The sequence below is a fragment of the Exophiala oligosperma genome (genome assembly GCF_000835515.1).
Source record: "Exophiala oligosperma strain CBS 72588 unplaced genomic scaffold supercont1.5, whole genome shotgun sequence".
Taxonomy (NCBI): Eukaryota; Fungi; Ascomycota; class Eurotiomycetes; order Chaetothyriales; family Herpotrichiellaceae; genus Exophiala; species Exophiala oligosperma.
In genome coordinates this window covers 2483713-2508376 of record NW_015622822.1, presented here as the reverse complement: position 1 = coordinate 2508376, position 24664 = coordinate 2483713, and the positions used below count along the sequence as shown (strand labels likewise).

The 24664-nt window shown below is 51.4% G+C and overlaps 8 protein-coding genes across 9 annotated transcripts; 4 read left to right on the top strand and 4 right to left on the bottom strand.

Moving 5' to 3' along the window:
- Positions 1 to 1053: 1053 nt before the first annotated feature.
- Positions 1054 to 4302, bottom strand: PV06_06222. Of its 2 annotated transcripts, XM_016407313.1 has the most exons (3): positions 4025 to 4302; positions 3283 to 3899; positions 1054 to 3231 (listed from the first exon to the last, which is right to left on the bottom strand). In XM_016407313.1, the coding sequence occupies exons 2-3, from the start codon at positions 3763 to 3765 to the stop codon at positions 1411 to 1413; spliced, it is 2304 nt and encodes a 767-aa protein (XP_016262917.1). In that variant the 5' UTR covers positions 3766 to 3899; positions 4025 to 4302; the 3' UTR covers positions 1054 to 1410. The 2 variants fall into 2 exon arrangements, with proteins under 2 accessions (XP_016262917.1, XP_016262916.1); XM_016407312.1 differs by having other exon boundaries at positions 3283 to 4302.
- Positions 4303 to 4880: 578 nt separating this feature from the next.
- PV06_06221 (uncharacterized protein) lies at positions 4881 to 6292 on the bottom strand. Its single transcript, XM_016407311.1, has one exon. It carries the CDS (start codon positions 6058 to 6060, stop codon positions 5446 to 5448), a length of 615 nt encoding a protein of 204 aa, XP_016262915.1. The 5' UTR covers positions 6061 to 6292; the 3' UTR covers positions 4881 to 5445.
- A 3917-nt stretch (positions 6293 to 10209) lies between these two features.
- On the top strand, positions 10210 to 11407 carry PV06_06220 (uncharacterized protein; the record flags this gene model as incomplete). Its single annotated transcript, XM_016407310.1, has 2 exons — positions 10210 to 10554; positions 10625 to 11407. Exons 1-2 carry the CDS (start codon positions 10348 to 10350, stop codon positions 11405 to 11407), a joined length of 990 nt encoding a protein of 329 aa, XP_016262914.1. The 5' UTR covers positions 10210 to 10347.
- Positions 11408 to 12300: 893 nt separating this feature from the next.
- Positions 12301 to 12844, top strand: PV06_06219 (uncharacterized protein; the record flags this gene model as incomplete). Its single annotated transcript, XM_016407309.1, has 1 exon — positions 12301 to 12844. One exon carries the CDS (start codon positions 12301 to 12303, stop codon positions 12784 to 12786), a length of 486 nt encoding a protein of 161 aa, XP_016262913.1. The 3' UTR covers positions 12787 to 12844.
- A 28-nt stretch (positions 12845 to 12872) lies between these two features.
- Positions 12873 to 14958, bottom strand: PV06_06218 (uncharacterized protein). The gene has a single exon (XM_016407308.1). It carries the CDS (start codon positions 14627 to 14629, stop codon positions 13190 to 13192), a length of 1440 nt encoding a protein of 479 aa, XP_016262912.1. The 5' UTR covers positions 14630 to 14958; the 3' UTR covers positions 12873 to 13189.
- Positions 14959 to 16420: 1462 nt separating this feature from the next.
- Positions 16421 to 17662, top strand: PV06_06217 (uncharacterized protein; the record flags this gene model as incomplete). The annotated part of the gene is made up of 2 exons (XM_016407307.1): positions 16421 to 16786; positions 16838 to 17662. 2 exons carry the CDS (start codon positions 16421 to 16423, stop codon positions 17660 to 17662), a joined length of 1191 nt encoding a protein of 396 aa, XP_016262911.1.
- Positions 17663 to 19218: 1556 nt separating this feature from the next.
- Positions 19219 to 20670, top strand: PV06_06216 (uncharacterized protein). Its single transcript, XM_016407306.1, has 2 exons — positions 19219 to 19721; positions 19837 to 20670. Exons 1-2 carry the CDS (start codon positions 19252 to 19254, stop codon positions 20516 to 20518), a joined length of 1152 nt encoding a protein of 383 aa, XP_016262910.1. The 5' UTR covers positions 19219 to 19251; the 3' UTR covers positions 20519 to 20670.
- A 1707-nt stretch (positions 20671 to 22377) lies between these two features.
- On the bottom strand, positions 22378 to 24047 carry PV06_06215 (uncharacterized protein). The gene is made up of 2 exons (XM_016407305.1): positions 23584 to 24047; positions 22378 to 23515 (listed from the first exon to the last, which is right to left on the bottom strand). Exons 1-2 carry the CDS (start codon positions 23719 to 23721, stop codon positions 22667 to 22669), a joined length of 987 nt encoding a protein of 328 aa, XP_016262909.1. The 5' UTR covers positions 23722 to 24047; the 3' UTR covers positions 22378 to 22666.
- Positions 24048 to 24664: the final 617 nt, after the last annotated feature.

Here is a 24664-nt window from a genome sequence, read left to right as displayed (position 1 = left end):
CGTTACCCTCGGTTCCGTGTGCCATTTTGAGGGAGAATTTGTTACGGGGAGGACGGGCAGCACATGAAACCTGAATACGGGATTGGAGGGTCTACCTCGCCGACACTTCTAGGGTTCAATTGCAAGCAAGGTCTTGTCGAGGGAGTGGCGCGTGGAATCTCGACGTGGCTATGTGAAGAGACGATGACGATTCAAACAATGGTCTTCGTTGAATCGACGTGGCTGGACGACACCGGGCAACGAACGTAAGGGCCGTTTCTTGGGCCCGACTTGACAAAGACAACCTCGTGTATACGGAGTGTAGCCGTCTCCGTCCCCGAGCAGTCGCAAGAAATAGCCGTCCTCGGCGCTGGAATCCGATCTCACATGTACAGTTACCTGAACGAGATGACTAGAGATCGACAGGTCAGCGAGTGAACGAGTTGCAAGTCTGGGTTGGGGCCCGAGAGGATGAATGAACAAAGAGTGGAACCCAATTGCAGCGTCGCACCCCTCCCTGTCTCTCTTTTTTTTTCAGCTCGTCTCACACGATTCAAAGTACGGCAGAGGAGGGATAGATACGAGTACTCGCACCGACATTGATAAGGGCGATTTTGTTTCGGTTACTCGTAGGCCATGAACGCCAAGCTCTTATCCTGCACGCAGGGGGGGATAGATGGGGCCGATCGAGAGACGGTACGGACGGAGTATTAATACTGTGCATGGGTTTTGGTAACGGTAAGCGAGCTTTTTCTCTGATCAAGACTCCCGAGGACGACGACACGACGAACGACGATCGAGAATCATCAACCACACGCCATGTCCGATGCCCTTTTTTTTTGAATTCATTGGTCCGAGTACTTGGCTGGGGTTCAAGTGAGTTATCCAGATCATTGATGAGACCGGCGCGAGTGAGATCTTCGTCCCGGGGATTTGACTTCACCTTGATATGAGTGTTCCCTTTGCTATCGACAACGACATCAAGTAGCCCAGCGGTGATGGGAGGCATTCACCATCGGACCAGCTATTGACTGTATCACGCGTGCCGTTCGAAAGTCACTCGGTCCTTTTGTTGGACAACATAGCTATGTTTTCATTCGTACTGATACTGACGTGTCAGGCCCAGCTGGCCACTTTTCTTGATTTTTTCAAAACTTCCAAAAATTTGGCTGGTCTCAAAATGCGTTCCCACATACTCGGTACATTATTCTTTCGTACACCTCCCTTACCCAGGGGGACTGAAGTGAAGTACCTACTCGAGAGACCAAACAAGGCTTGCACAGCAGCTTCGTGATATATCATTCCATGTCCACATCCACCTCTTTCGAGATTTAACACGACAACATTCAAAATTTTCCCCCCAGCGCCATCGCTGTGATGGAATAGCAAATGACAAAAATTCCAAAAAGAAAAGCAAACATTCCCTTTCCTTCAGCGCTCATACTGCGGTAGCTCCGGCCCTGAATGATCATGATTCAGTGTTTGTACATTATATTCGTCTTGTTCGTCAATTGTAGGCGCGCTCGGGCCCAGGGGAGGTGGCGCAACAGAACTGCTGGGGGCATCTCCCCCGTCCTCCGCTGGCGGCGCGCTTGCCTGGGCAAGTAACCGTCTTCGCTCCAGTTCATGCTTGTCATCGGTGGCTTCGACGGTGCCCAGCGGAGGTGGCGCCGGCGGCGGCGACGCCGATCCCGGTCGTATCGTTTCCCCGGATCTCGCTGATGTGACCGACTCTGCCGTGTTGAAGGTCGAAGGAGTGGAATTCCCATCCTGTCTTGAGTTGCTGGTCCCAGGGAGCTGATCTGGCAAGATCACAGGCGCCGTCGGAGCATATGCTTCTGCAGTAGTTGAGGCCTCCCCACTGGGCGGCGGCTCGCTCGGCATCAGTAATTGCTCTTGCCTTCGAAGGCGTGACTTTTCGTCCATGTCATCATGTAGTGGAGGTGGAGGCATCATTTCTGGAGCTGCTGTGGCATACTCGGGGAAATACTGTTGTTCATAACTGAGGTCATAGCCATGTTCGTCGTAGTATGGCTGGCCGTTTTCATCGTAATATTGCCCGTCATAGTCACCGTTGTAGTACGCGTCATGGTCGCCCTGGTCGTACCATTGTGACATTTCTTCTGGAATCTCAACTTCAGCCCCTTTGTTTTGTCTTCTCTTTCTGCCGCTGTCATGCGTCCCGAGGACGAGCGACATCTCAAATGTGATGACCCCCTTGGTTCGACGCAAGGGTGTCGTATCGAGAATGCCATGCGACCAATTAGACGTTGAGTGGTCACCAACTTCGCCAGCCTGGGAGAAGACTGGATCACTGGTAGTGAGACGTGGCCAAAGCCGAGTCTCGCCAAGCTTGCCGAACAAATCGATCACCACTTCGATATGATATGTGAATGAGATCATGCTTCCTGGGACATTGGCAATGGTCGGAAAGGCAGAATCGGGAATTTTCAAAGACATGGACAGATCTGCGGTCATGGTGGCTGGATTTACAACCATCACGGTCGAGGCCTGAGACAGGTCTTTTCGGAAAGCACTGTTGGGTGAGGCGTTGGCAAAGTATAAGCCACCTAGTCCCGTGCGCGATTTCGGATACACGTCTTCATACTCGGATTTCGTTTTGCCATCGTTGTTTCCCAGTGGAATCGGTGGATGCATATCCACCCGCGCTTGACGGTACAAGGTTGCGATGACCATTCCTCGCACATTACGCGAATGATTGACTGAGACACGAATCGGTATCGTCTCCCCGGGTAGAGCACCGTGCCGTGGAAGCTCCGTCGTGGCCGTAATGGTTTGAGAAGACGAAGAGGTTGCGTTGCTCCGTGCATCACTGGTTTGGGGACTATGTTTCCGGAAGGGCAGCTCGGCGTCGGTCACTTGGAAGCTCTGTGCACTCGTACTGGTGGCGTTTGTTTGCACAGTGTCCTCACTCGGCGCAGGACTTAAAGGTGGATTGCCAACAGAATTAGTACTTCGACTGGCGTTGCTATTTTGCGTATTGTTTCGCGTCAGGTGGCTGGCGGGGGAAATGTTCTGGGCAGAGGTCGAGGAAGGAGGCTTGACGACCTTAACTTTGCCTCGTTTCGAAATGGGCTCGAGTGTTATGACCCTAGACTTCGGGTTGAACATGGGCTCAATATCAATCTGATCGCGGAACTTGACTCTCGTACTGCGACTGACTGTTGGGCTGATTGTCACCGGTCGAGTGACTGTAGCGGTCAGCCTGTAGGATATCGTTCCTCGCTCAAACTGCACAGTGTCAGTAACCTTCAGAGGACAATGGCAGAAAGCAAGACCTACATCTATCGTGCTGGGCAGACTCTTTTCCGGAAACGGCACCTCAAACGCAAACTTATAGACATGCTTCTTGAGAAAGCCACTCCCGCACAGAATCTGCTCGTTCTGAAAAAGCGTCGCCAGCCCATTGCCATGGTACTGAAAGCCTCTTGTTCCTTTACCTATTGCCAGCCCTTCAGGAGCAGGAAGCCGTTCCCCTGGCGGGACTTGGTGTTTATAAACCTTTGCATAGCCATGCAGTGCGACCACCAGGTGAGTGATGTCGAAGCCCTTTGTGACCGTCAAGAGAACATGCCCTTTGACGGTTTGACCGGGAGAGTAAACTCGAAAAGGGTCTTCTGGTTCAATGGTGAGGTCGAACATGTTTCGAGCATGTTTACCGATTGAACTGGAGAAGTAGGAGAGGATCGAGCGTGACCGAGGCACTGCAGGATTGGGGTTTGTGAGCAGCGACTCGAGAGGCATCGCCATCATAACTTGAGCCATTCAATGCTACCGAGGCCTTCTCAACGACAGCATTGTTGATCCCTGGCTCGAGCAGGCAGATGTACGGTGGGGTTCGAGGTCAAAAATGTTCGAGAGCAGCGTTGCGATGGTGGTGTGGCTTGGAGTCTGCAGGGCTGAGGGAACAAAAGTGTCAGCTTGGTCAGCCGCCACGACGATGCTACCAGCGCGAACCTCAAGGCCAGACCGACAGTCGACTCGGTGCGGCCTCAAGAAGGATTATATCAGGCTAAAACCATACCTGTAATTGTCAGTGTCGCCGTCCTGGCAGCGCAGGAGCGCGATGCTTAAGCCAGGGCGCAGGCGCGGGTGGTGGCCTGAGTCGACAGGTGTCGGCGTGGTTCGGAGGGGAGGGAGGGCTATCGAAGCTCTAGGGCGAGGTTGGCGACAGATAATGGTCGACAAAGGTGTTCCAACAGATGGTCGGGCTCACATACAGCACTCGGCGACAATGATATCGGATACCTGCATTGACAAGCAACGTAAGAGGCCAAGCTTTGGTTCAAGTGATGATGAACCACGACACTGGAGAACGGAGAAGTTGGGTGGACGAAGGCTTGTCGATGGTGTTCAAGCCTTTGGGGAGCTTGGCAGGTCGAGAACCAGCCTGGACTTGTACAGTTCCCGCAGAGAAGGGCAGGTGAGACAGGGAAGACTCCTCCATCCGAAGTTTTGGGTGGTCGAAATGGGCCCATGAGCCTGTGTCAGTTGGTGTGATCCAGGCGAGGATTGGGCGAACCACGGGCGTCCCCGCTACCGTAGGCGAGGGGCCAAGGGTGTAAAAGCTCCGGGTGGCAGTTGCTTTTACAGTAGCACCTAGGACTCCATACGGATACAGATACTGCAGTGATAAATCCTAGGCGCCCCAAGGCGCCTCCGCAGGCCTATTGTATGTACCGTACAGCAAACACGGATGCTGCAAGCACCAAAACTCATACCCTTACAGTAGCCCTCCCAATATCAGTGGCCACACATTTTGCGTCTTGCATGCATCAATCCACACTATTGCCTGCAGGCTGTTGTCACCTGTCACGCTCAGCTTTTTGTCCGTCTGTGATCAACCGAGAGTACAGAGTACCTGTACTTACAAGGGCCAATCGACTCCTTGCTTCTGTCCTGTTTTCTTTTCCTCCGCACAGAACAAAAAGCAAAAAGAGTGGTTCGCTCCCCAAGCCACATTGATCCTTCGACAGTCGACCAGTCTGACTCGTCGCATAACGCCATTTACGTTACACAGAGAACCCCAAGGTGCAAAGAGTTCGGGATCAACCTTTCTGGTGTCTCTTTTCAAAGGTAGCACAATTATTGGCAGACTTCGCCAGACTTCCGGATGCCCTACACGTGTGACAAGCACGACATCGCAAAGCTTCATCTCATCAAGCTTTCTCCAGCGTACAAGGAAGAGGATCCGACCGGTCCCGAGTGCTACAGTAAAAAGTGATGGAATGTGTGCATGCATGGACCCAAGGATGGACAGACAGACGCCCACTCCATCGCCCTAGACCAGCCAGGGAGGAAAAACTGATGGCCGCAAAGGGCACACGACTCGGACTAGTGATAATCGGCATATCCGTACTCCCTACCGCAGAAAGATTTTGTACAGTGCTTGCAACAGGGTGGGTTGGCGCAGATCCTTCGAACAAGTATTACTGCTCGTAGCTATCAACGTCTTGGTCGCTTTGCCCGTGACTCTTGGTCCCCATCTCCGTCATCTGACGACTCGTCAGTCTTCGTCCGTGGCTTCACTCTCCCCTTGATCTGGTGTCGAGTCATCTTGGTCTCTTCCAATCCCTCCTCCAGGCCCTGTGGTTCCACAAACACCATGTCTCCATTTTCACCCAGCGCTTCCTTGACGGCTTCCTCCAGTAGTATGGCAGTTGCAAGGAGTGCAGTCTCGTCCAAGGATCGAAAGTCGTACGCGCCCTTGTTCGATGTAGCTGCGTTGTAAAAGTCCGAGGCGTAGCTGTGAATGGCTTTGAGCATGTCCGAGTCGGGCAGTCGGCGGGCTGCTGCGAGCTCTCCCCCTGGGTCGCGAACGGTCAGAAGCGTCTTCACTGAAACTCTGCCGTGGCGTAGTAGATGTTCCTCCGGCCCAATGGGGGCCATGTTGGAGAGCTGTTGCTCTTCCTGGGTGAAAAAGCCATTACGACCCACACGACCAGCCACTACGTCGTATAGAGATGCTCGTCGTCGGTTGACCGTCGGCACCGCTTCATTATCAGAAGCATCGGGCACAACTGGCGCTTCAGATTCAGTATATTCGCTGTCATCGGCCATTCTATCCAACAAATAAGATGAGTGATGCAGGTGGAAAATTTCGTAGTGGTCGGTCAGCCAGATTGAAGTGATCGAATCACCAACATCGTGGCAAGGGCAACAGTTGTTGATCTGTAGGTCTTGTTGCAATTTCCGCAAAGACTGCAGTACGGGTGAAATGGGTGTTCGGACTTCGTAGTCCTGAACGTCTGGGGAGGTCTTGTTTGGGGATGAAGATGTATCTAGGCACAGACGGAAATTGATGGAATTCTCAACGTTACAAGTGGCTGTTTGATTTTTGGTGGTGGGATCGATAAGAATATTTCCCCTCTTTTTCAGATAATTCACTTGCTTGGGGAGACAACCAATACTCGAGATAAATACTGATATTTATTCCCAGTACAATCACTTGATTAATCTTGACTATCTAGATAATCCCATCAAATGAATATGTGCAAATGTCCTATGCTGACTCAGATACCTAGATGATTCTCGTCAAAATACCTCTCGTTTCTTGAATTCCAAAACAGGTCCGTGGCGTTCAGAAATGAACCAATCCGTCAGTTGATACTCTCCAGCACGTTCACGTCCTGGACCTAGCTCGGGGCCTCCCTCCCCCGAACGATCACCCTCCTTGAGTCTGATGTCGAACAACCACATTGTCCGTGCCATGGTGATCAGCATTTCCATGTAGGCCATGTTCTTGCCCACGCAGTTCCGTGGGCCAGAGCTGAAGGCATGAAACGCAGACTTGGCCATGCTCACCCTCTCTGGCGTTACTTCGAAGCCAGTGACAGAAGGCTCTGACCCTTCGACCCATCGCTCTGGAAGAAACTCGAAGGGCCGCGGATAATATTGCTCATTATGCTGCACGGTGTAAGTAGGCGCTCCAACCACCGTTCCTGCCGGAATATTGTGCCCGTCGATAAGCATCCCACCGGGGAGGACTCGACGATCCAGAAGACCCGGTACAGGTGGCGACATTCGTAAGGCCTCGTCAATACATCCTCGCAGATATGGCAGACCAGTCAATTTCGCGCCCCATTTGATTTCCTCAACGTCATCGAACGTGGCGCGGACTTCTCCTTGCAGCTTGCTCAGGACTCTTGGATTGCGAACAAGGTAGAAGAAGCACGCTGACATAGCAGTCGAGGAAGTATCGGCGCCTGCGGCAACCAGAAGTGCTGCTTCTCCAACCAGGTCGATCGGCTTGAAAGTCTCTCCAGTCTCTGGGTTCTTTGCGTGCAACAAATAGTGAAAGAAGTCCTTGCGTTGGTCGTGATCAGACTTTCCACTATTCGAGTTCTCCACGGCAAATCGATCTTGTACCATCGCTCCTATATCTTGTCGATATTTAACTTTCTGTTTGATGGTCTCGTTACCAAGCACGGACAGTATGCTTGGCTTGGTCAAGGGGAAAATGAATTCCCGAATGGGTAGATACGCGATCTGAAGCTTCTTGTCAAAACATTGAGGCTGACATGCGAGACATGGAGTACTTACCGTCATTTGGAATACGGAACTGGACATGATGAGTTTCTGTATATAGCTGGAGCCTTGTTTCATGGCGTTGAAGCTTTTGCCGAAACAGAGATCTCCAAGGACATCAAAGGCCAGGTTCGTTGACCACTGGGCCATATCACGCTCCTTTCCCCATTGTAAGTCCTTCTCGCCATTCTCCTTAGGTTCAGCCATGTAGCCACACCATTCACGAATGTTGGCAAGGACGAATTTCTCCAGATTTTTCAGGGCACCCTCTGAAAATGCATGGTTCAACAACTTTCTTCGAGCAGCGTGAAGTTGTCTGTCGGCAACAACGTGAGTTGTGACGCCGACATTGACTCGCATTGAGGCGTCGGTCCAGCCTGTTTTGATCACATTTGCTCGTCGGTCTGTGTATATATCATGCAGGGCGCCAACGGTCCGAAAAGAGAGACTATTAGGTGCATAGCGGACAACATCGCCTTACAAACTCCTTAGCTTGATGGATCTTCTGTTGTTAGGTCAACAGTGTTCGCATACCATATTTTTCATGCAAAATGTGCAAATCGAGAAATCGTCGCCCTCGAGATGCGGATCTTGCTTCCGGCCATTGGGTCATTTTCGACAACAAAGGCCCTGGGTACTTTGCTAGTGGATGAAAGCAAATTCGGTAAACAGCAATGACAGTGAACTATTGACTCGTCAGAGTAGGTAGCATACTGACCATGGCGTCGGCACTGACATATAGAACAGCCGCCGCAGCAACTGCGGAGGCCGACGTGAGAAGTGAAGGCACAGCCATAATCGCAAGGATATGAACGCGTATCGAGCCAGAGAAAGGTTTGGCGGGTTCGAAGGGACCAACGTAGCTTTTATAGTACACTACCATCGAAAAGCCACCTCTTCCAGCCGCATATGTGCTTACGGTTGAGACAATGGTATCCAACGCAGGTGCCGAAAGGCGATCTCGGTAGAAGAGTAGCTGCCCAGTACCATTCATGTCATCCTGTATCCACTGAACAGTGCCCAGAAGTGAATACACATCAGGTCCATCGTGATCCAGAGTAACTAAAGTAGTGTCCTTACTTGTAGGGCGTATCTTCTCAACTCCTCGAAGGCTAGCTCGGTGCGAAAACCCATCCCTACCTATGTAAGTTCGGATTAGAAGTTCGATATTGCGCAAATTGTCGCCATGTCCAGAACGATAAGAGGAGGAGTCTGATTGTGCTGAGTAACAAAGCAGTGGTTTTTGCACTCAGGTCAAAAGCGACTGAAGCAGTCAATGTCACAAGGACGGACGACGACACCCTCGAGGTGGCATTTGCATTGCCCGGGAGGTCAGCAACTGGAGCTGCTGGATGATTTAGGACTGAGGTTTGGGCGGCTCCACCGAGAATGGACATGATCTCCTGGTAAAGGCAATACTTTGTCATACTCTCATTGGTGTGTTGCTACATGGCTTGTACAGAGTAATGGGTCAATGAATAGGTTGTCACCGCTGACAGCCAGGCATTTGTGTGTGTGGACGCTGAAGCGTGGCAATGTACCACTATCAATACGGAGTTGGACGAAAGGACTGTTGAATGTAGTCAGTCTGAACTCAGCCGATACGAGTTCGTCTGACCTAAGCCAGACCCTGTTGGCTGCACCAAAGAGGCACACAAACCAGTTCCGACGACATGTGAACCTCGCATCCTACGGAGTACGCGTTACATATTCGATCGGAAGAATCGATGCTCTGCTGCGTAGTACACGCTGTGGCTCCTATCAGTAGATAGCGACAAGGTATCATCATCAGTGTAATTTCAAAACCAGTGCTCCGTAGGCCATCATCAAATTGATGAACCTAAGTACCTTGCGTACTCCATTAACGATCTTCGATAGTCCTGGACCAGTGCTGATGGAACAGTCTCGGTTCAATATGTGCCATCTCGGTTCAATCCGCTGTATCAGGAATCGAAATGATCGACCTTTTGTTTGTAGTCACAATAGGAGGACTCCATCGTAAGGTATGATGATGACAGATCAACTGTGGGCTGGGTGGTATCTTACTGACACGATGTTGTGGCTGGCGTCGCCGAGATCTAAGGGCAATCATCTTACCACCATTACAGTAAGAAAGCTGAGGTAAATGGTTTCTGCTTGAACGTCGCCTCAGCTTCCTCGAAGGTGTCATTAGCCAGCAAAACGAGCCTTATCCTGTTGTGGCAGTCAGCTCCCCGTCACGTGACCTCAGTTTTTATGGCAGAGCATATCGGGACTTTATCCGTATTCGCATTCGTACTCGTACTCGTAGCCACGATAAGAACAATACCAGTCTCGTTCAACAAACTCGTGAATTATTCGATCTCAGGGGCACTATCTCATCTGGGCCATTGACAAGTTCAGCACGATCAATTGGTAGACCTACAAAAGATCGAAACTTCCCATGTACCTGCCTGTCTATCTATGTAAAATATCACTCGTGTGGTCAGCCTCATTTTCTCCAAGTCTCCGGCAATTCGCTCCCTCGGACTTACCCCAATATTTCTTTTCTGGGAGTCCGCGATGCGTGTCGAAATGGCATCTCACGAATACGATGCGGGAACTCTGACGTCCTGCGAGATTCGAGATCTAAGATTTTTTGTTTTCGTGCAACATTTCTATATCTGTTTTCCCCTTTGAAGTATCCTCATTATCAACAATCACCTTCAGAGGACGGTATTGGAATTCTACCAGATCAAGTATCTTCAGACAGTGACCCTATCTATCTCCTTGTCACACGATCACTTCATCCTCTACGAACCAAGCTCGATCTATACATTCCGGTAAACAACAAACGTCACCATGGATCTATCAAAGATTTCGGGCCTTGGTTTCGTGGGACTAGGGGCCATGGGTCTTCCCATGGCCGGACATCTCGCGGCCAAACTGCCCGAGAGCATCCAGATGTTTGTCTTCGACATCAACCAGGCGAGCGTGGACCAATTACACAGCGAGTTCCCGAGGCGGATAGTCAAGTGCTCAAGTGCAAAGGAAGTCGCAGACAAATCAGTAAGATCCCCTCCACCATCCTTGGAAACGCGGCTTTCGGACATACTGACATGTGGCTTGGTTTGGTTAGGAAATAATTATGACGATGCTGCCAGAGGGCAAGCACGTGCGATTGGTATACATAGAAGGCGGTGACAGCACGATCTGTTCCAGTGACGTCGCCGGCAAGCTCCTGCTCGATTGCTCGACCATCGACACAGCCAGCAGTCTCGCGGTAAAGGACTACATCAACAAGAAATTCCCCACGACCTCATTCTACGACGCACCGGTGAGCGGCGGCGTGGTAGGCGCTCAGAAGGGCACGATCGCATTCTTCCTTGGCTGTGACGGTGCCGACCCCAACATGCCTCATCTCACCACCCTCCTAAAGATGATGGGCAAGGACGTCATCCCCTGCGGTGGACCGTCCAAGGGACTTGCGGCGAAACTGTCCAACAACTACCTCTCCGGAACCATCGCAATTGCCGTCTCCGAGGCGATGGACATGGGCATGCGGTCCGGTCTCGACCCACGAGTTCTACACAAGGTCTTTGCTGCGGGAACCGCGCAGAACACGATCAGCGACCGGTTCTGCCCCGTGCCCGGTGTTTATCCCGAGGCACCGTCGTCGAAAGGCTACACGAACGGATTCAAGGTGCAATTAATGCGAAAGGACTACAACCTCGCGTTGGAGATGGCAAAGAGAGTCGGATCGAAGAACGTACTGGGCGAGGCAGGGTTGGCTACATATGACGGCGCAAGCAATGATCCCAAATGTAGAGATCTCGACTCCAGAGTGGTGTACAGATATCTTGGAGGACGAGAGGATTGGCAAAAAGATGCCGATGAGGCTACGGCTAACAAGCTGACGTGATGATACATTCGGTACGTATAGAGGAAGACATATAGAGCATTGTGCATGTGTTTTTTAAGACGAGTAAGGTTACATGACTCCGTATGAAGAAATCTAGTTGGTCTTGAACTTGGATTGGCTGCAGGATCCGGATATCAGTTGCACGTGGTATTTCCTCTCGAGGACGAAGCCGGATTCGTTACAGCACAATGAACACAGAGCCACGACCAACGGGAAGAAGTCCAATACTCCTGTGTATTCATCCCAATTCTCGCGATGCACTAAGTCCACACGGAAACTTGTTGACTTCGGGGTAATGATCCACCGCCACCCGAGGATGCATCGGAGACCGTCCAAGTTGTGAGTGAGTTGGAGAAGGTCGGAGTTTCAATTTGGAGAAGATTGCGACTTGTTATCGAAATGTCACTCCCAGACCCTCTCCGAATGCGGAGCCCATCACGGTGGAGGGAAAATGGAGGGGTCGTTTTTCTTTTTTGTCCCTTCCTCGTTCGACGTTCGAGGGGTTTTCTCTCTTACGAAGTAGCCAGATGGGATCGAGTTACCGAGAGAGAGAACCGCTCGTTACCGTGTGGAAATCTCTCGTACGGAGTATGGAGTAGAATGAATTGAATAAATAGAAGAGCCCTACGTGTAGCCCCGGGTGAAATCGTCTTCGTTTCTTTTCTTGTCCTTTACGCATACTCCCCCCTCCTGACTACCTGCTGTCTACTCACACCTGTACCTTGTTTTCTCAGATATTGACTTGGTACGTTGACCTTTGTTCTTTGCTAGTCCATCAGATATACCCCAGAACATTCATTGACTGACTCGTTCGGACACAGAATCACAATTACCTGTCTGTCCAGACCGACAAAACATACCCACGTCAATCCACACACACACACACAAACAACATGTCTCAACAGCAACAAAAGCCCAAGGTCACCTCGTCGACCGACCCCGCCCTCCGACCGCTCCACGAAGGTCTCTTCGACGCCGGGCTGGCCATGCGCCGGGCCGTCGTCGGCGACGTCTACGTCGACCGGGCCCTCGCCAACGGCAGCACCGAGTTCTCCCGCCCCGGCCAGGAGCTGGTGACCGAGTGGTGCTGGGGGTACGCCTGGACGCGCCCGGGCCTGGCCCGCCGCGACCGCTCCCTCCTCAACCTGGGCATGCTGATGGCCCTCAACCGGGCGCCCGAGCTGGCCGTCCACGTCCGCGGGGCCCGCCGCAACGGCCTGTCCGAGACCGAGATCAGGGAGGCCATCCTCCACGCCACCACCTACTGCGGCGTCCCCGCCGGCGTGGACGCCATGAAGATTGCCGAGAGGGTCATGAACGAGATGGCCGAGGCCGGTGAGATGCCCAGGGAGTTGGGTGAGAAGAGCAAGGACGCTTAGAGAGGGGGAGGGAGAGAGAGAGAGAGGGACGATATATCAATAAAAATCTCAAGACGTGATAAAATGAAAAAAAGAAACAAATGATTCTCCTTCTTTTTGTGGTCTTGAAAAAAAACTGTTTTCCCCATTCCTCATCTATCGTGATTGATCTGATGATGTGTGTATATGACCATTAATGCTTCGCTATGCTTGATGCTTTTTGGTGACCATTTCATGTGGCCAGGTTTGTCAATCCCAATCTCAATTTTTGTGTATACCAGTGCCCAAATCCTAACAAACCCTACCCTACCCGGCCAAATGGAGAAGAAGGAATGCCACACACAAAACATGGCCGCCTGTTGTCACTGACGACGCGTAAACAAGAAACAAGACGCCGATTTCAGAAAAGAAACATGCATTTCCCTCAACAAGCATTACCATCGGGTCTATCTTTGCTAGGATCAAAGGCCGGGACGGCCGTCGCAGCGTTCGTACTTTGACTCTGGGCATTGGCGCGTTCGAGAGACAGTTTCGGGGCCGCGGTCGTGGCCTTGGAGCGCAGCGCCTTTCGGATGTCCGCGAGGGAGCGCGACTTCCAGTTCTCGTAGCTGGTCATGCTCAACGGGAACAGCACCTTGTTCTCGGCCGTGGCGATGAATTCCTCGGCCGTCGGGGCAGGCATACTGGTCAGCACGTCAATGTCGCCCGCCAGTTCGCGGCAGTAGGCGTCGAGCGGGAGGTCGTTCACGTCGTGGCCGAACGGGTTCTCGATCTCGTAGCCGATCGCCGCCAAGCCCAAGATGATGTACGCCGCGAGGATGGTGCCGAAGATGGTCACCCACCCTAGGGACTTGTAGAGCTGGAATGGCAGGACCAGGATGTAGACCCACGTGATCTGGGAGATGGAGATCGAATAGGCGATGGGGACCGGAGTGGTCAGGATGCGTTCCGTGCCGGTGAGAACGTCGGCCAGGACGGCGATGTTGTTTATGGCGTGTGTCTGATGAATCGGCACACTCAATTGTCCGCTCTTCATGACGTGATCCATGTACGACCCGAGGTATGTCAAGATCTCCAGGGGCAGGTTTCCGAGATTCTCGTTGGACCGTTTGATCAATTTGCGAGGGTTCGACTCTGCAAAGCTCACGCCCAGGTACTCGCCTGCGGTTTTCCACGGAGTCGCCTTCTTGGGTTGCAGCTTTGTCTGGTCTGCTTCGCCGGCAAGAGTGTGGAGATTCGCAATCAGCGGCTGGAGGTCGGGATATTCGACAGAAGGCTCGAATCGCAGACGATGTTTGAGGGCCACAGCGAAAGCGTTGACGAGGTTCAGGGCGGTCAATTTTCCCAGGAGGTCGGCCTTTCCTTGCTCTTCGCTGACATCGTGGCGTTCAGCGGTGTGAATCCAAATCAACCGAGCCATGTTTCTGGACGTGACGACCAATTGTGCCCAGTATTTCCGACCTTCCATGTATCTTTCGTATGCGGTCGTGGATCGGAATGACAGGGCAAGAGAAACCACGAAACCGGTGATGGTCAAGAGAACAGAGTTGATGCCCAAGTCGTGCACAAACTTGCTGATGCATGTGATGGCCGTGGCCCAACCACCGACAATAGCAAGAGGCAGAATCATCTTCGGAAAGACACTGCCATGCAAACGAAGGAAGTAGGGTAGCTTTGAATGATGGTTCATGTCTCGAGGCCCAAGGAAGTAATCGTCCAACTCCAGCGAGGTATGGGTCTTGGTTCGCAGAGGAAACGGTTTGAAGGAAGGGTCTACTATTGGAGAGGTAGGGTCATTCGGATTCGAGCTATTCGAAGAAGAGGCATCGGTGACCTGGAGCCTGGGGCTCTTGTCCTGCTCCATATTGATCTTGTTTTCGAAGGACGACTTGGTCTGTAGAAGTGTGATCGGCAATGTTTGTCTCTCAGGAAAACAGCCCGAGGAACAGTGGTATGAAAGCCTGGATTAGTGACCTTGTTGTCCAGCAAACAAGGGAAAGAGATAGAAAACAAGAATCAGCAGCAATGACAGCACAATATAGGAACTAGCAAGAAAGACGACAGAAGCCAACAAACTGCAGAAAAAAAAGAGACAAAAGGTCTCGAACGTTGAAAACCGTGGAGGAAGCTAATAAGCAAGCGAGAAGACGACAGGAAGACGCCATCTACGGAGTAGCCAGTGAGCCACTCAAGGAACCTTGCTGAAATAAGGAGCTGACGAAGGATCCTCTTGCACTGAGTACTGAGAAGTAGTACACTGGGGCCGAAACAGTTCTGACCAGCCTTTGCCATGTGGTCCTTGGTGTCATGATGGCTACCTGAGGTAAGAGAAAGACCATGGTAGTGCGATTGATCAGCCATTGACATAGTAGGGGCGCTCGATAGACAGCTCCATCCGCTCCTTGTGTAGCTTTCTGAACACCGAAACTGACTCTTGCTTGCGGCGAAGAGGCAAAGCAGTTTCAAAGAATGGAGCCGGGGCTGAAACAAGATTAGGATGAAAGAGGTAGAAAGGAGTCGTTGACGAAGAGGAAAAGGACAAGCGCCATTCTGCGAGATGCCATTGTGAAGTCCAGATGCTCTTCGGCCCTGGACATTTATGGCGCTAAAGTGGTCAAGCCTCAATAGCGCCGCCGCCCCTTGAGCGTTAAATGCCACGTAAACCCTGAGTCAGTTGATGTGCTGTTGAAGATTCCTGTAAGACAAGAGACCTTCGTTGTATGCGATATATGAGGTGTGATTGACCCTCATTCCAAGATGTTGAGACAACCTCCTGAGGACATGCATGTTTCAACCTCAGGTCGATCCATGACGAGGCAAAGCACAAGTCGGTGAAGGACATGGCATCAGGTTGATGAGGCATCTTTAGGCGCCTCCCTTACGCCGATAGTTTCTAGGCGTGAATTCCTCACCGAGACAGGCCAAGGCTCCGTAAGACATTAGGTAAGCGGACTTCGCCAAAACCACAGATGTCGAGCTCCAAGGTCCGCAAGGAAGAAAAGTCCTTCACCGCTCGATTTAGGATCAGCCCATCTATTTAACCATTTCGTTCAGAGACCATACTGCGGTCGGTTCTGGACTGAATTGGTGTCACGTCGCCAAGATAATGACCAGTGTCGGTTGCGGATGATGCTCGCATCGCATCGCGTCGAATGGGGTTGGTGTGAAGGACAACACGATTTCACGAAGAATTTCCACATTAAGACCGGTTCCCCTACAATGCTTGTGCAATGTGACATATTCTCAATTACCTCTGAATGCGCGGAGCCTGTTTTGGTGTAACCTGGGAATTTCCAGGACGGCGACACTTGTGTGGCGTCGGAAAGGGATGATGAATGCAAGGGTCACGCTCAACTCGATCAGATTGGCGAGCAACGAGGAGCTTTGATGGTCAACTGAATCATCGGTCCAGTCGAAAATTCGACTTCGAGAAATAACAAAACCACCTAATCAAGCTTCTCGAGGGTGAATCCTCCGTTCTCTTCTTCTTTGTCCTCGCCGAGCCGCGGAAGCCATCTTCAGCCTGCATTCCTTCAGCGTCACCTGCTGTGTCCACTCGTTCTACCATGATACAGTTTCAGGAATTGTTTTTCATGCAATTGATCCTCCAGTCTTATTCCTGCTCTTGTAGGAAAGAGATCTGATGCAATACATGATGCCCATAGTGTCACTGCGCTTCAAGTACTTTGCCTTCGCCTTTCTCTTCACCATTATCTTCTTGGGCCTATGGCTTCAACCAATGTACCTGGGTGTTGTGAGCCTTTCAGATCCTGCCAATCCCTTGACTCGACATGTCGACGCCTCCAGACGGAAATTCGACGCGAACCCTTATACCAATGATCGGTCAATATATAGGGTACAAAATGAAACATTGGGATTCCAAGAAGTGTACATGATTTCGCTCCCAGCTCGCACAGACAAAAGAGACGCATTCGCTTTGCAGGCAGCATTCTCAGGAATCACCTACACGCAGGTGGATGGAGTGGACGGCCATGACGTACCGGAAAAGGCACTCCCACATGTAGGTTTGTGGATCAGGGTCGACAAGTTCAAAACTGATAGAAATGACTAGACTATGGATCAAAGTCCTAATGCCGTCGGCTGCTGGCGAGCTCATCTGAATGTTGCGCAGAGGATTGTGCGCGAGGGAGTGACAACGGCGTTTGTCTTTGAGGATGATGCAGACTGGGATGTCGCTTTCAAGCAACAATTGGTGCAATTCGCACGCGGGTCAAGAGTCATGCTACAGACACCTGATCACAAGAATCCTATTTCTCCGTATGGTGACGGGTGGGATATTCTCTGGATCGGACACTGCGGAACATGGGTTCTTCCTGAAAAGAGACGGCGATTCTTTGTTATACCTAACGATCCTACCGTTGAGCCACCTCAGCACCGACAAAACGTTGATGTTCCAGATATGTCGCGTTGGGAAGGACCTGGTAGTGACAACAGGACAAGGATAGTTTTCAAAGCAAAAGGGGGTGTTTGCACAGCCGGCTATGCCATCTCACAACAAGGTGCTCGCAAGGTCCTATACCACTTGAGTATGGTGCCTTACAACAAACCGGTGGACTGGGGTTTGGCCAATCTCTGCGAAACGAAGCAGTATAACTTTAGGTGCATCTCGGTGTTTCCTCAACTCGTGGGAGTGTCGCGACCGCAGGGGAACACAAGCAAATGGAGTGATATTGGATATGGAGCAGACTCTGAGAGGAAGGTTGAGAATGCGAACTCCCAGCATCTGGTTTATTCCACCCGATTAAACATGGAAAACCTGTTGGCGGGGAGAACAATCTTTGATAGTCAATATCCAGACTCCACGCCAGCACGTATGGATATCAAAAAGATTGGGGCGGCCGTTGGTCATGTTGAAATCGTCAATGTTGAAGACTGAATGAGGGAGGGAGGCTTCAACCATGGTGAATGGGTATGCAAGCGTGAGACCAATCCTTGACATCGCTACCTGTAACCCCCAGAATACTGGCGGCCAACACAATGACAGCCAAAAGGCCTTTCTGTAACTGCAAATCAGGGGAGCATCACTTCACCTCTTCACCACCTTCACCGGCCTCAAAAAAATTAAACAAAAATTCCTCCCGGTAAACAAAAAGTTTGGACGGTCGAACCCCCAGCTCTGCTGTTACTTATCCCGACTATGACCTTTCACACCTCCCTTTAAAGAAGAGATGCTACAGTAGTCATGGAAACCTGCCAGACTCCCAGTTTTAATCCCACTAGGCGAAGTTTCCAAGGATAAGCCCAACCTCCAAACCATTAGGACAAAGTCGCTATTCGACGTGGTGAGTCTTTGGTAGTGGGCCATCAAGGCGATTCTTTGTTGAGGGAAATTTCACTTTTGTAATATACATAGAGTATATGATCACTTACTTGGTAAGTGAATATAGACCCACTAGTAGGTGCAAGTTCATGCAGGCGTGTTTTCGAATGCCAGACCTGACTCTTTTCTCAATACCTGATCATGCAACCTCTTTTCTCGATCTTGGATTTCTCTTCTTGGATCTCAGATTCGACGACGACGAAATGTGAAATTTTGTGTGAGACACGTCGATTCTGTGTAACACGCGTCGTTACGGTAGTATTTGTTAAATCAGGGTGTCCAAGAGATTTTATTTGTGGACTGCTATCGATAGTAAAAAACAGAACTACTATACAATAAGGAGCAGCTCGGTGGAAAGCCACCTAAAAAAACTCTGGGTATCTCGGCGGGAACAGGATCATTAAAGGGGACGGACGGAGTGAGTTTAGGTGCCGCTCATCTTCAGGAATCGGCACTTTTAATTGGGGGAGGGCCAAGAAAATGGGCTCCAAGGAAGTCGAAGGGAGCCCAAGGGAGCCTAGAGCAGCTTAGAGACAGGCCATAACCTCCGGATAAGACCCGGGGACCTGCATTGGCCCTCTGGACCGGCTGTTTCATGGGTTGGGACTGGTGGCTGCATCTGACGAATCCAATCAACTCGATCACCATCTCGGATCTTTCTTGTGGGCGTCATTCAGACACGCCGTGGGATTTGAGATTGCACTTCCACTCCCGTACTGTACACGGTACGTCAGCCTCGAAACATGTGCGCACATCCAGAGAGCAACCAGCTTTGTCGGTTACGGAGTAGCTCACTCCATCGTATCTGTACATACCACATTAGATACGGAGTAATACTCGTTATCTCTCAGTCATGGATCTCGACAAGCCCGCCGTTGCGTGGTATCCCTCCCTCTGGGCTAAAAAGCTCAATCTCCCCTCTTCTCCCCCTTGTTGAGCCCTTCGATTGAAAGAATTGCTGCTGGGCTGCTGGGCTGCTGCATTCCAGAGACATTCCTCGAATGTTCTCGTCCTCTCTCTTCCACTGCTTCCTTCTGTCGCGTTGAGAACTCGTTGCTTTTTTTCGTTCTTCTTTTATGTGCTCTGGGTTTTGCACATCTGCTTTTTGGTGTCGCTTCGTATACCATACGCGATCCTTTCGAAACATGGATTCGGGGCCAGCGCCTCGAAATATCAACCCTCTCCATCAGTACTACAGCTCGCGGAAAACATTGCGATGGGCGATTTGCGTGGTCGTCGGTGCACTGGCTATCCTCGCCCTCACCGGACAGAGTTATGGACCTGATTCGATGCGGCGGCCGTCCGGAGGAGGCAAGGCCAAGTTTCTCTCTCCGGCCAAGTTGATGGAGAGGCCCATCTCGAAAGACCTCCAGACGGTCCCCAAACTGTTCCACCAGAGCTGGTCGTCGACCGAACTGCCGGCCAAATTCCAGAGATGGAGCACGTCGTGCCGACAACGACATCCCGACTGGGAATACGTGCTGTGGACGGACGAGGACAATGACAAGTTGGTGGAGATGCACTTCCCGTGGCTACTACCGACATACCAAGCTCTCCCCGGTGTCATATATAAAGCGGACCTGGTGCGGAATTTGTACATGTACATGTTTGGAGGGTAAGGAGTTGAAGAAAACCCATTTCCCACCTCTCCCTCCCCCCCCGGCCGCGGGCATGTACCATGTAAAACGTCCTACGGCTAGGCTAAAAGAGAAACTGACGGCGTACCCCAGTGTCTATGCAGATCTTGACGTCGAATGCCTTCGACCGTCGGACGACTTGTTCAAGACGTACAATGTCTCGACGGTTTCCCACGCGAAACCGAGACCGGTGTCGACGTACAACCTTCAGAAGAACGGTCGAAAGGCCTTCTTCGGCAGGATGGGCGTGGACACGGGCGAACCCAACTCGATCCCGAACGCGTGGATGGCTTCGACCCCCGGCCACCCCTTTTTCCTCCTCATTCTCGAGCACGTCGTGAAGACCATGCACGAGGGTACGAGCGGAGGGCCGGAGGACACCACCGGACCCGCGGTGCTCTTCGACAAGATCAACGAGTACCGGAGCGAGGACGGCAGGTTCGCGGGGGAGAGGATCGACAAGTACGTGTCCAAGAACCCGACGGCGAAACAGTTCACCCCACGGAGGGGCCTGGCCCACTCGGTCGAGGTCCTCCCGTTCCAGTACATCTTCCCCTACTCGTGGCAGCGGGACGGCGAGGCGGTCCGGGATGTCTGCTGGGCGACGAGACGGTCCTTTTCCGCCCAACGGTGTAAATTGCTCCTGGCCACGGATCACTGGCCCAGTTACACAATCACCTACTGGAGTCACACCTGGTCCGGAGAAGGTCATGACGAGAACAATGTCGATCATTTGAATTACGATGAAGAAAGGGAAAAGAACAACCACAGATGAGAATGCAAGTGAACGAGAGAGCAATTTCGAGAATGGTTTCGAGATGTTTTGTTATTGTTGGGGGAAAGAAAGAAGAGAGCCAACGATGACATGAAACGCCATGAACTAGATTTGTAACTGTGTACTGTGTACGACCAAGGCAGGTTAGATGGTCAAGTCCTTTTGTATTCCCACATTATTGTAATATCGACTACCCTTATGTAGTAGGTAGAGAGACAAGGCTGTACACGTATGAGGCTGGGGGGAGTTCAAGGAGTGGGGGGTTTCTACAAAGTTGGTTGGTTAGTCATCGACTTATCTGAACTACCTCATATCCGTACCCCCGTATCTCAATTCATTTCAACTCAACAACCAGCTTGATTCAATAGTAAGCTCACAAGTAGGTGACACAGTCTATCCAAGTCTTTGTACCACCTCCCTCGAAATCAAGCTTGACGTGGAGGGAAAAGACTGCTGAGTACATAGTTTACCTCCATCTCCCATCTGTCCTATCCAGCGAATTTAAAAACTAAGAGAGCAGAAGAGCATCCATCAGGACATCACTTGAGCACTTCCCTTTTGTTTCACTTCTTTTGCTTTTCTTTTCTCCATTCAAAACTCTTTGGTCTCGAGCTTTTTTTTTCATTGTTTTCATTCCTTTTTTTTTAAAAAAAAAAGAAAGAGCAAGACCCCACCGAAACCATGCAGGTTGTCAAAATCTCCCCTACCTTGAGCATCAACTATACCATCCACAAGTGGGATCCCGGGTCCCTCGAGACCAAAGCCGGGCCCGAGGATTTGGGTATATGGGTGATCTTGATCAGTGGCCTGGGGGACACGCAAGTGATATGGGAGGATCAGATCAAGGCCTTCGTCAAGGCCGGTTATTCGGTCCTGACGTACGACAATCGCGGGGTCGGTCTGTCGTCGAGGCCGGCCACCGAGGACGACGTGAAATGGACCGCCGAGGACATGGCGTCCGATTTGAGGGGCGGTGGTCAAAACTTTGGGACTCCCACGTTATCACATCTTGGGCATATCCATGGGTGGTATGATTGCACAATCTTACGCCTCGATGTACGGTAATCACTCTCCAATTTCGCAAAAACAAGGTGGTGGGATCGAGGACGACGACGTCGACGACGACGACGACGACCGAGTCAGACCGGACGAACTCATGTCCTTGACCCTGGCCTGTACCTACGCCGACCCCGGACCTTTTTGTACCCGGATGTTTTCCTTGTGGAGGGACATGGCCACGAAGATGTCGGTGGCGGACGCCTGCCGTGAGGTTCTCCTGTGGTGTTTCACGCCCGAATGGTTCTCCGACCCAAAACAACAAGGCTTCCTGGCGACCATGGAGGGGATGATGAACGACGCGGACGAGGAAATGGGTCTACCGGCATACCTGGCCCAGTTGAACGTGATCATGACCTTTGACAGTCGAGGCTGGGTGGGTAGGCTCGGGGCGGCGGCAACAAACACACAAGAAGCCGCGACCGACGTACACCCGACGAGCGTCTTTGTCCTCGTCGGCGAGAAGGACGGATTGATCCCCCATTGCCAGTCAAAAGAGTTGTGCGATCTGATCGACGGCGCAGAGTGGGTGGTCACCAAGGGAGCCCACGCCTGCAACAACGAATACCCCGACGAGTTCAGCGGGAACGCCATGGCGTGTTTCAAAAAGGCAGAGGAGAGGTTTTGGCCGTGAGGCAGATGGGACAACATGTGGCGGGAGGAGAGGAGCATCCATGTGTTCAGTAAAGGGCCGAGAGGAGAGGGTTTGGGTTATGATTCATGGAACTCACAAACGACCTCCGCAAGACTTTCCGTTCGAGAAACAAAAAAAAACAATAATTCACTTCATTGATCATTGGTCATTCATAATAATTGTCTGGACGCGCGTATTGTGATCAAGTCAATTTTGTTCTCGTTTTGGCATATCCCGTTGCCCGTCACCAAAAGAAAAGAACAGCCGCTCATGCACGCTCATATTCAAGTCCCCAAGGCACCTTGTCCAACGCCTATTCCAATACCGAGGAGACAAGCCAATACCTGTCCGCTTAGATAGTTAAGGTTGTCTCCGTCACCAAGAAACCAAAAGACGAAAAGACGATGGGTCCCGTTCCCGCTTGCTAGCTCTGAAAGGTCGTAACCAGAAACCCCCGCTCACACCTGCTGTGGTCTGAATGGCTCATACGCCGTACCATGTTGAGGCTGTGGTGCAAAGCTAGGTGGTCTCGGTCCGAAGGTGTTCAACGGCACACTCTGCTGATCACTCGGGCCCAAGTACGGGCTACCGACACGTTCGTACGTGTAGGGTGTCTTTTCGGCCCTCGTCCGTCTCGCCTCGCGGCTGGCAGGGTTGTACGGACTTCTGCCACTGCAACAACACACGCTGAGAAGCCAGAAGAATCCCGCACCCAGCGCAAACGCCGTTCCTATCCACGTCACGCTCAACACCCTGGTGCCGACGGTCGACTTGATGCCGTAATCCTTCTTCAATGTCTCGTTCAGAGCACCCTTGACGATGGCGTACACTGCCGTCACCGTGACGCTGGCGCCGAGAATGAGGACGGCCATGGCCGCCGCGCAAAAGGTCGTGAAAAACGATCCCCAACGGGAAAAGATGGCGGAGATGCCGACCAACAACGTGACGGACGTGGCCGAGAGTGCAATGACGTACAAGTAGAAGATGGCTTTGCTGGCGTCGTGGTACACGTCCAGACCATGGCGGAAGGACTTGGGGAGGTAATCGTCCACGTCGATGCCTGTGTCGTTCAACCCCCAGACCTCGATCGGGTTGAACCAAAAGTATGCTTTGGGGCTGGTGCAGTTGGCGTAGGTGTCATCGCCGTTCCAGCTACAATAGTTTCGAAGGTAGACAGTGTAAAAGTCTTTCAGGCCCAGAGATTGTTTGGCAGCTTGAAGGGCACCGCCCAGGACGGTCTCGTTGTTGGAGTTGCCATCACCTAATAAATTGGCGGACGAGGTGAGGGTTATGTTCCGCAGGTCAATCTGTTACGGATACAGTATGTTAGCTGTCGTGCCTCATGCACAGAAGCGAGGACGGGGCAAATGCTTACCTTGAGAAAGTATAGGTCGTCAAGAGTGTTATTCCGGTCATGTGTACCAGCTAGGAATACCAGTACTAGACATACCAGGACGGCAATGGAGAGGAGGAATGGAGCTGTGATACAGCACACTCGGCCCGCTGAGACCATGATGATGGTGATGTGATGACCCTTGCCAGGGCACTGAGAATATGATTTGCTTTTTCAGTCCAGTCGATCTCACACCAAAGATACCTTCGTCCTGATCAGTCCTGCTGACTGCAGCGGTCTTTTTTGAGAGAATGTCAAACGTTTGGGTTGCGGCTGAGAATCGTGCGGGGAACAGGTCGGTGGAAGACGTAGGTCAGTAGGTGGTTAAGACGTTGTCAAGGGAAATGACAGTGGGTGATGAGAAGATCGATCGATATTGATGCAAGTTGTGCAGACTGATATTGTTATTCGGAATAGGTAGTCTTGTAGAGGAAATGGTGAGAAAGGGAATCGCAGACTGGGAATTAACACAATAAGAATTGGTCGCTTTTTCTGTCCTGACTCCGTAATAATAGTAAATCGTTTGCTGAAGTTTGGGGGGCCGTAAGCACTTGAAGGGTCCGCCGCGGTTTGGGACTAATAGAGAAGATCCAACTGGGCCACAGCCTTATTATTTAGGCCACTACTAGTAACTGTAGGGAGGTATTGTATGTCCTTGGGGTCCCTGGTATGATACCAAAGTAGCCGCAGCCGTAGGCGAAGCAAACAAGACGGATCTCTTTTTAGGCTGTGTGGGAGCTGAGATGGGCCGATGAACGAAGGGTTTATGAGAGATCAAATCTCGTCGAGATGGAATTGTCGAAGTAAGAAGTCTGTGTCTTGTAGAATAACGAAAGAAGTGACACACTTCACTGTGGTTGGAAATATTGATCAGACAAGAACATGGTCACTCACTATTTGTATAAAACTCCCTTAAAACCCCAGTGGTAGAGCATGAGGCCCAAGTAAGTGGCACAGTCGTCGTAGCAAGTGGCTCAGCTGGTGCCTCGTTCGTTTACGCACACAATACGGAGTAATAATAGTCGTAACACCTTTTGCTTGTCACCGCTATTCGTATAGAATG

Bases quoted from the DNA above. Each gene is read 5' to 3' on its own strand.
- PV06_06215 (XM_016407305.1), bottom strand. From the start codon at position 23,721: ATGGTCTCAGCGGGCCGAGTGTGCTGTATCACAGCTCCATTCCTCCTC. The intron at 23,516-23,583 runs GTAAGCATTTGC...TATCCGTAACAG, and splicing joins ACGACCTATACTTTCTCAAG to ATTGACCTGCGGAACATAAC.
- PV06_06216 (XM_016407306.1), top strand. From the start codon at position 19,252: ATGGATTCGGGGCCAGCGCCTCGAAATATCAACCCTCTCCATCAGTAC. The intron at 19,722-19,836 runs GTAAGGAGTTGA...GGCGTACCCCAG, and splicing joins TACATGTACATGTTTGGAGG to TGTCTATGCAGATCTTGACG.
- PV06_06221 (XM_016407311.1), bottom strand. From the start codon at position 6,060: ATGGCCGATGACAGCGAATATACTGAATCTGAAGCGCCAGTTGTGCCC.
- PV06_06218 (XM_016407308.1), bottom strand. From the start codon at position 14,629: ATGGAGCAGGACAAGAGCCCCAGGCTCCAGGTCACCGATGCCTCTTCT.
- PV06_06222 (XM_016407312.1), bottom strand. From the start codon at position 3,765: ATGGCTCAAGTTATGATGGCGATGCCTCTCGAGTCGCTGCTCACAAAC. The intron at 3,232-3,282 runs GTAGGTCTTGCT...GACACTGTGCAG, and splicing joins GTCTGCCCAGCACGATAGAT to TTTGAGCGAGGAACGATATC.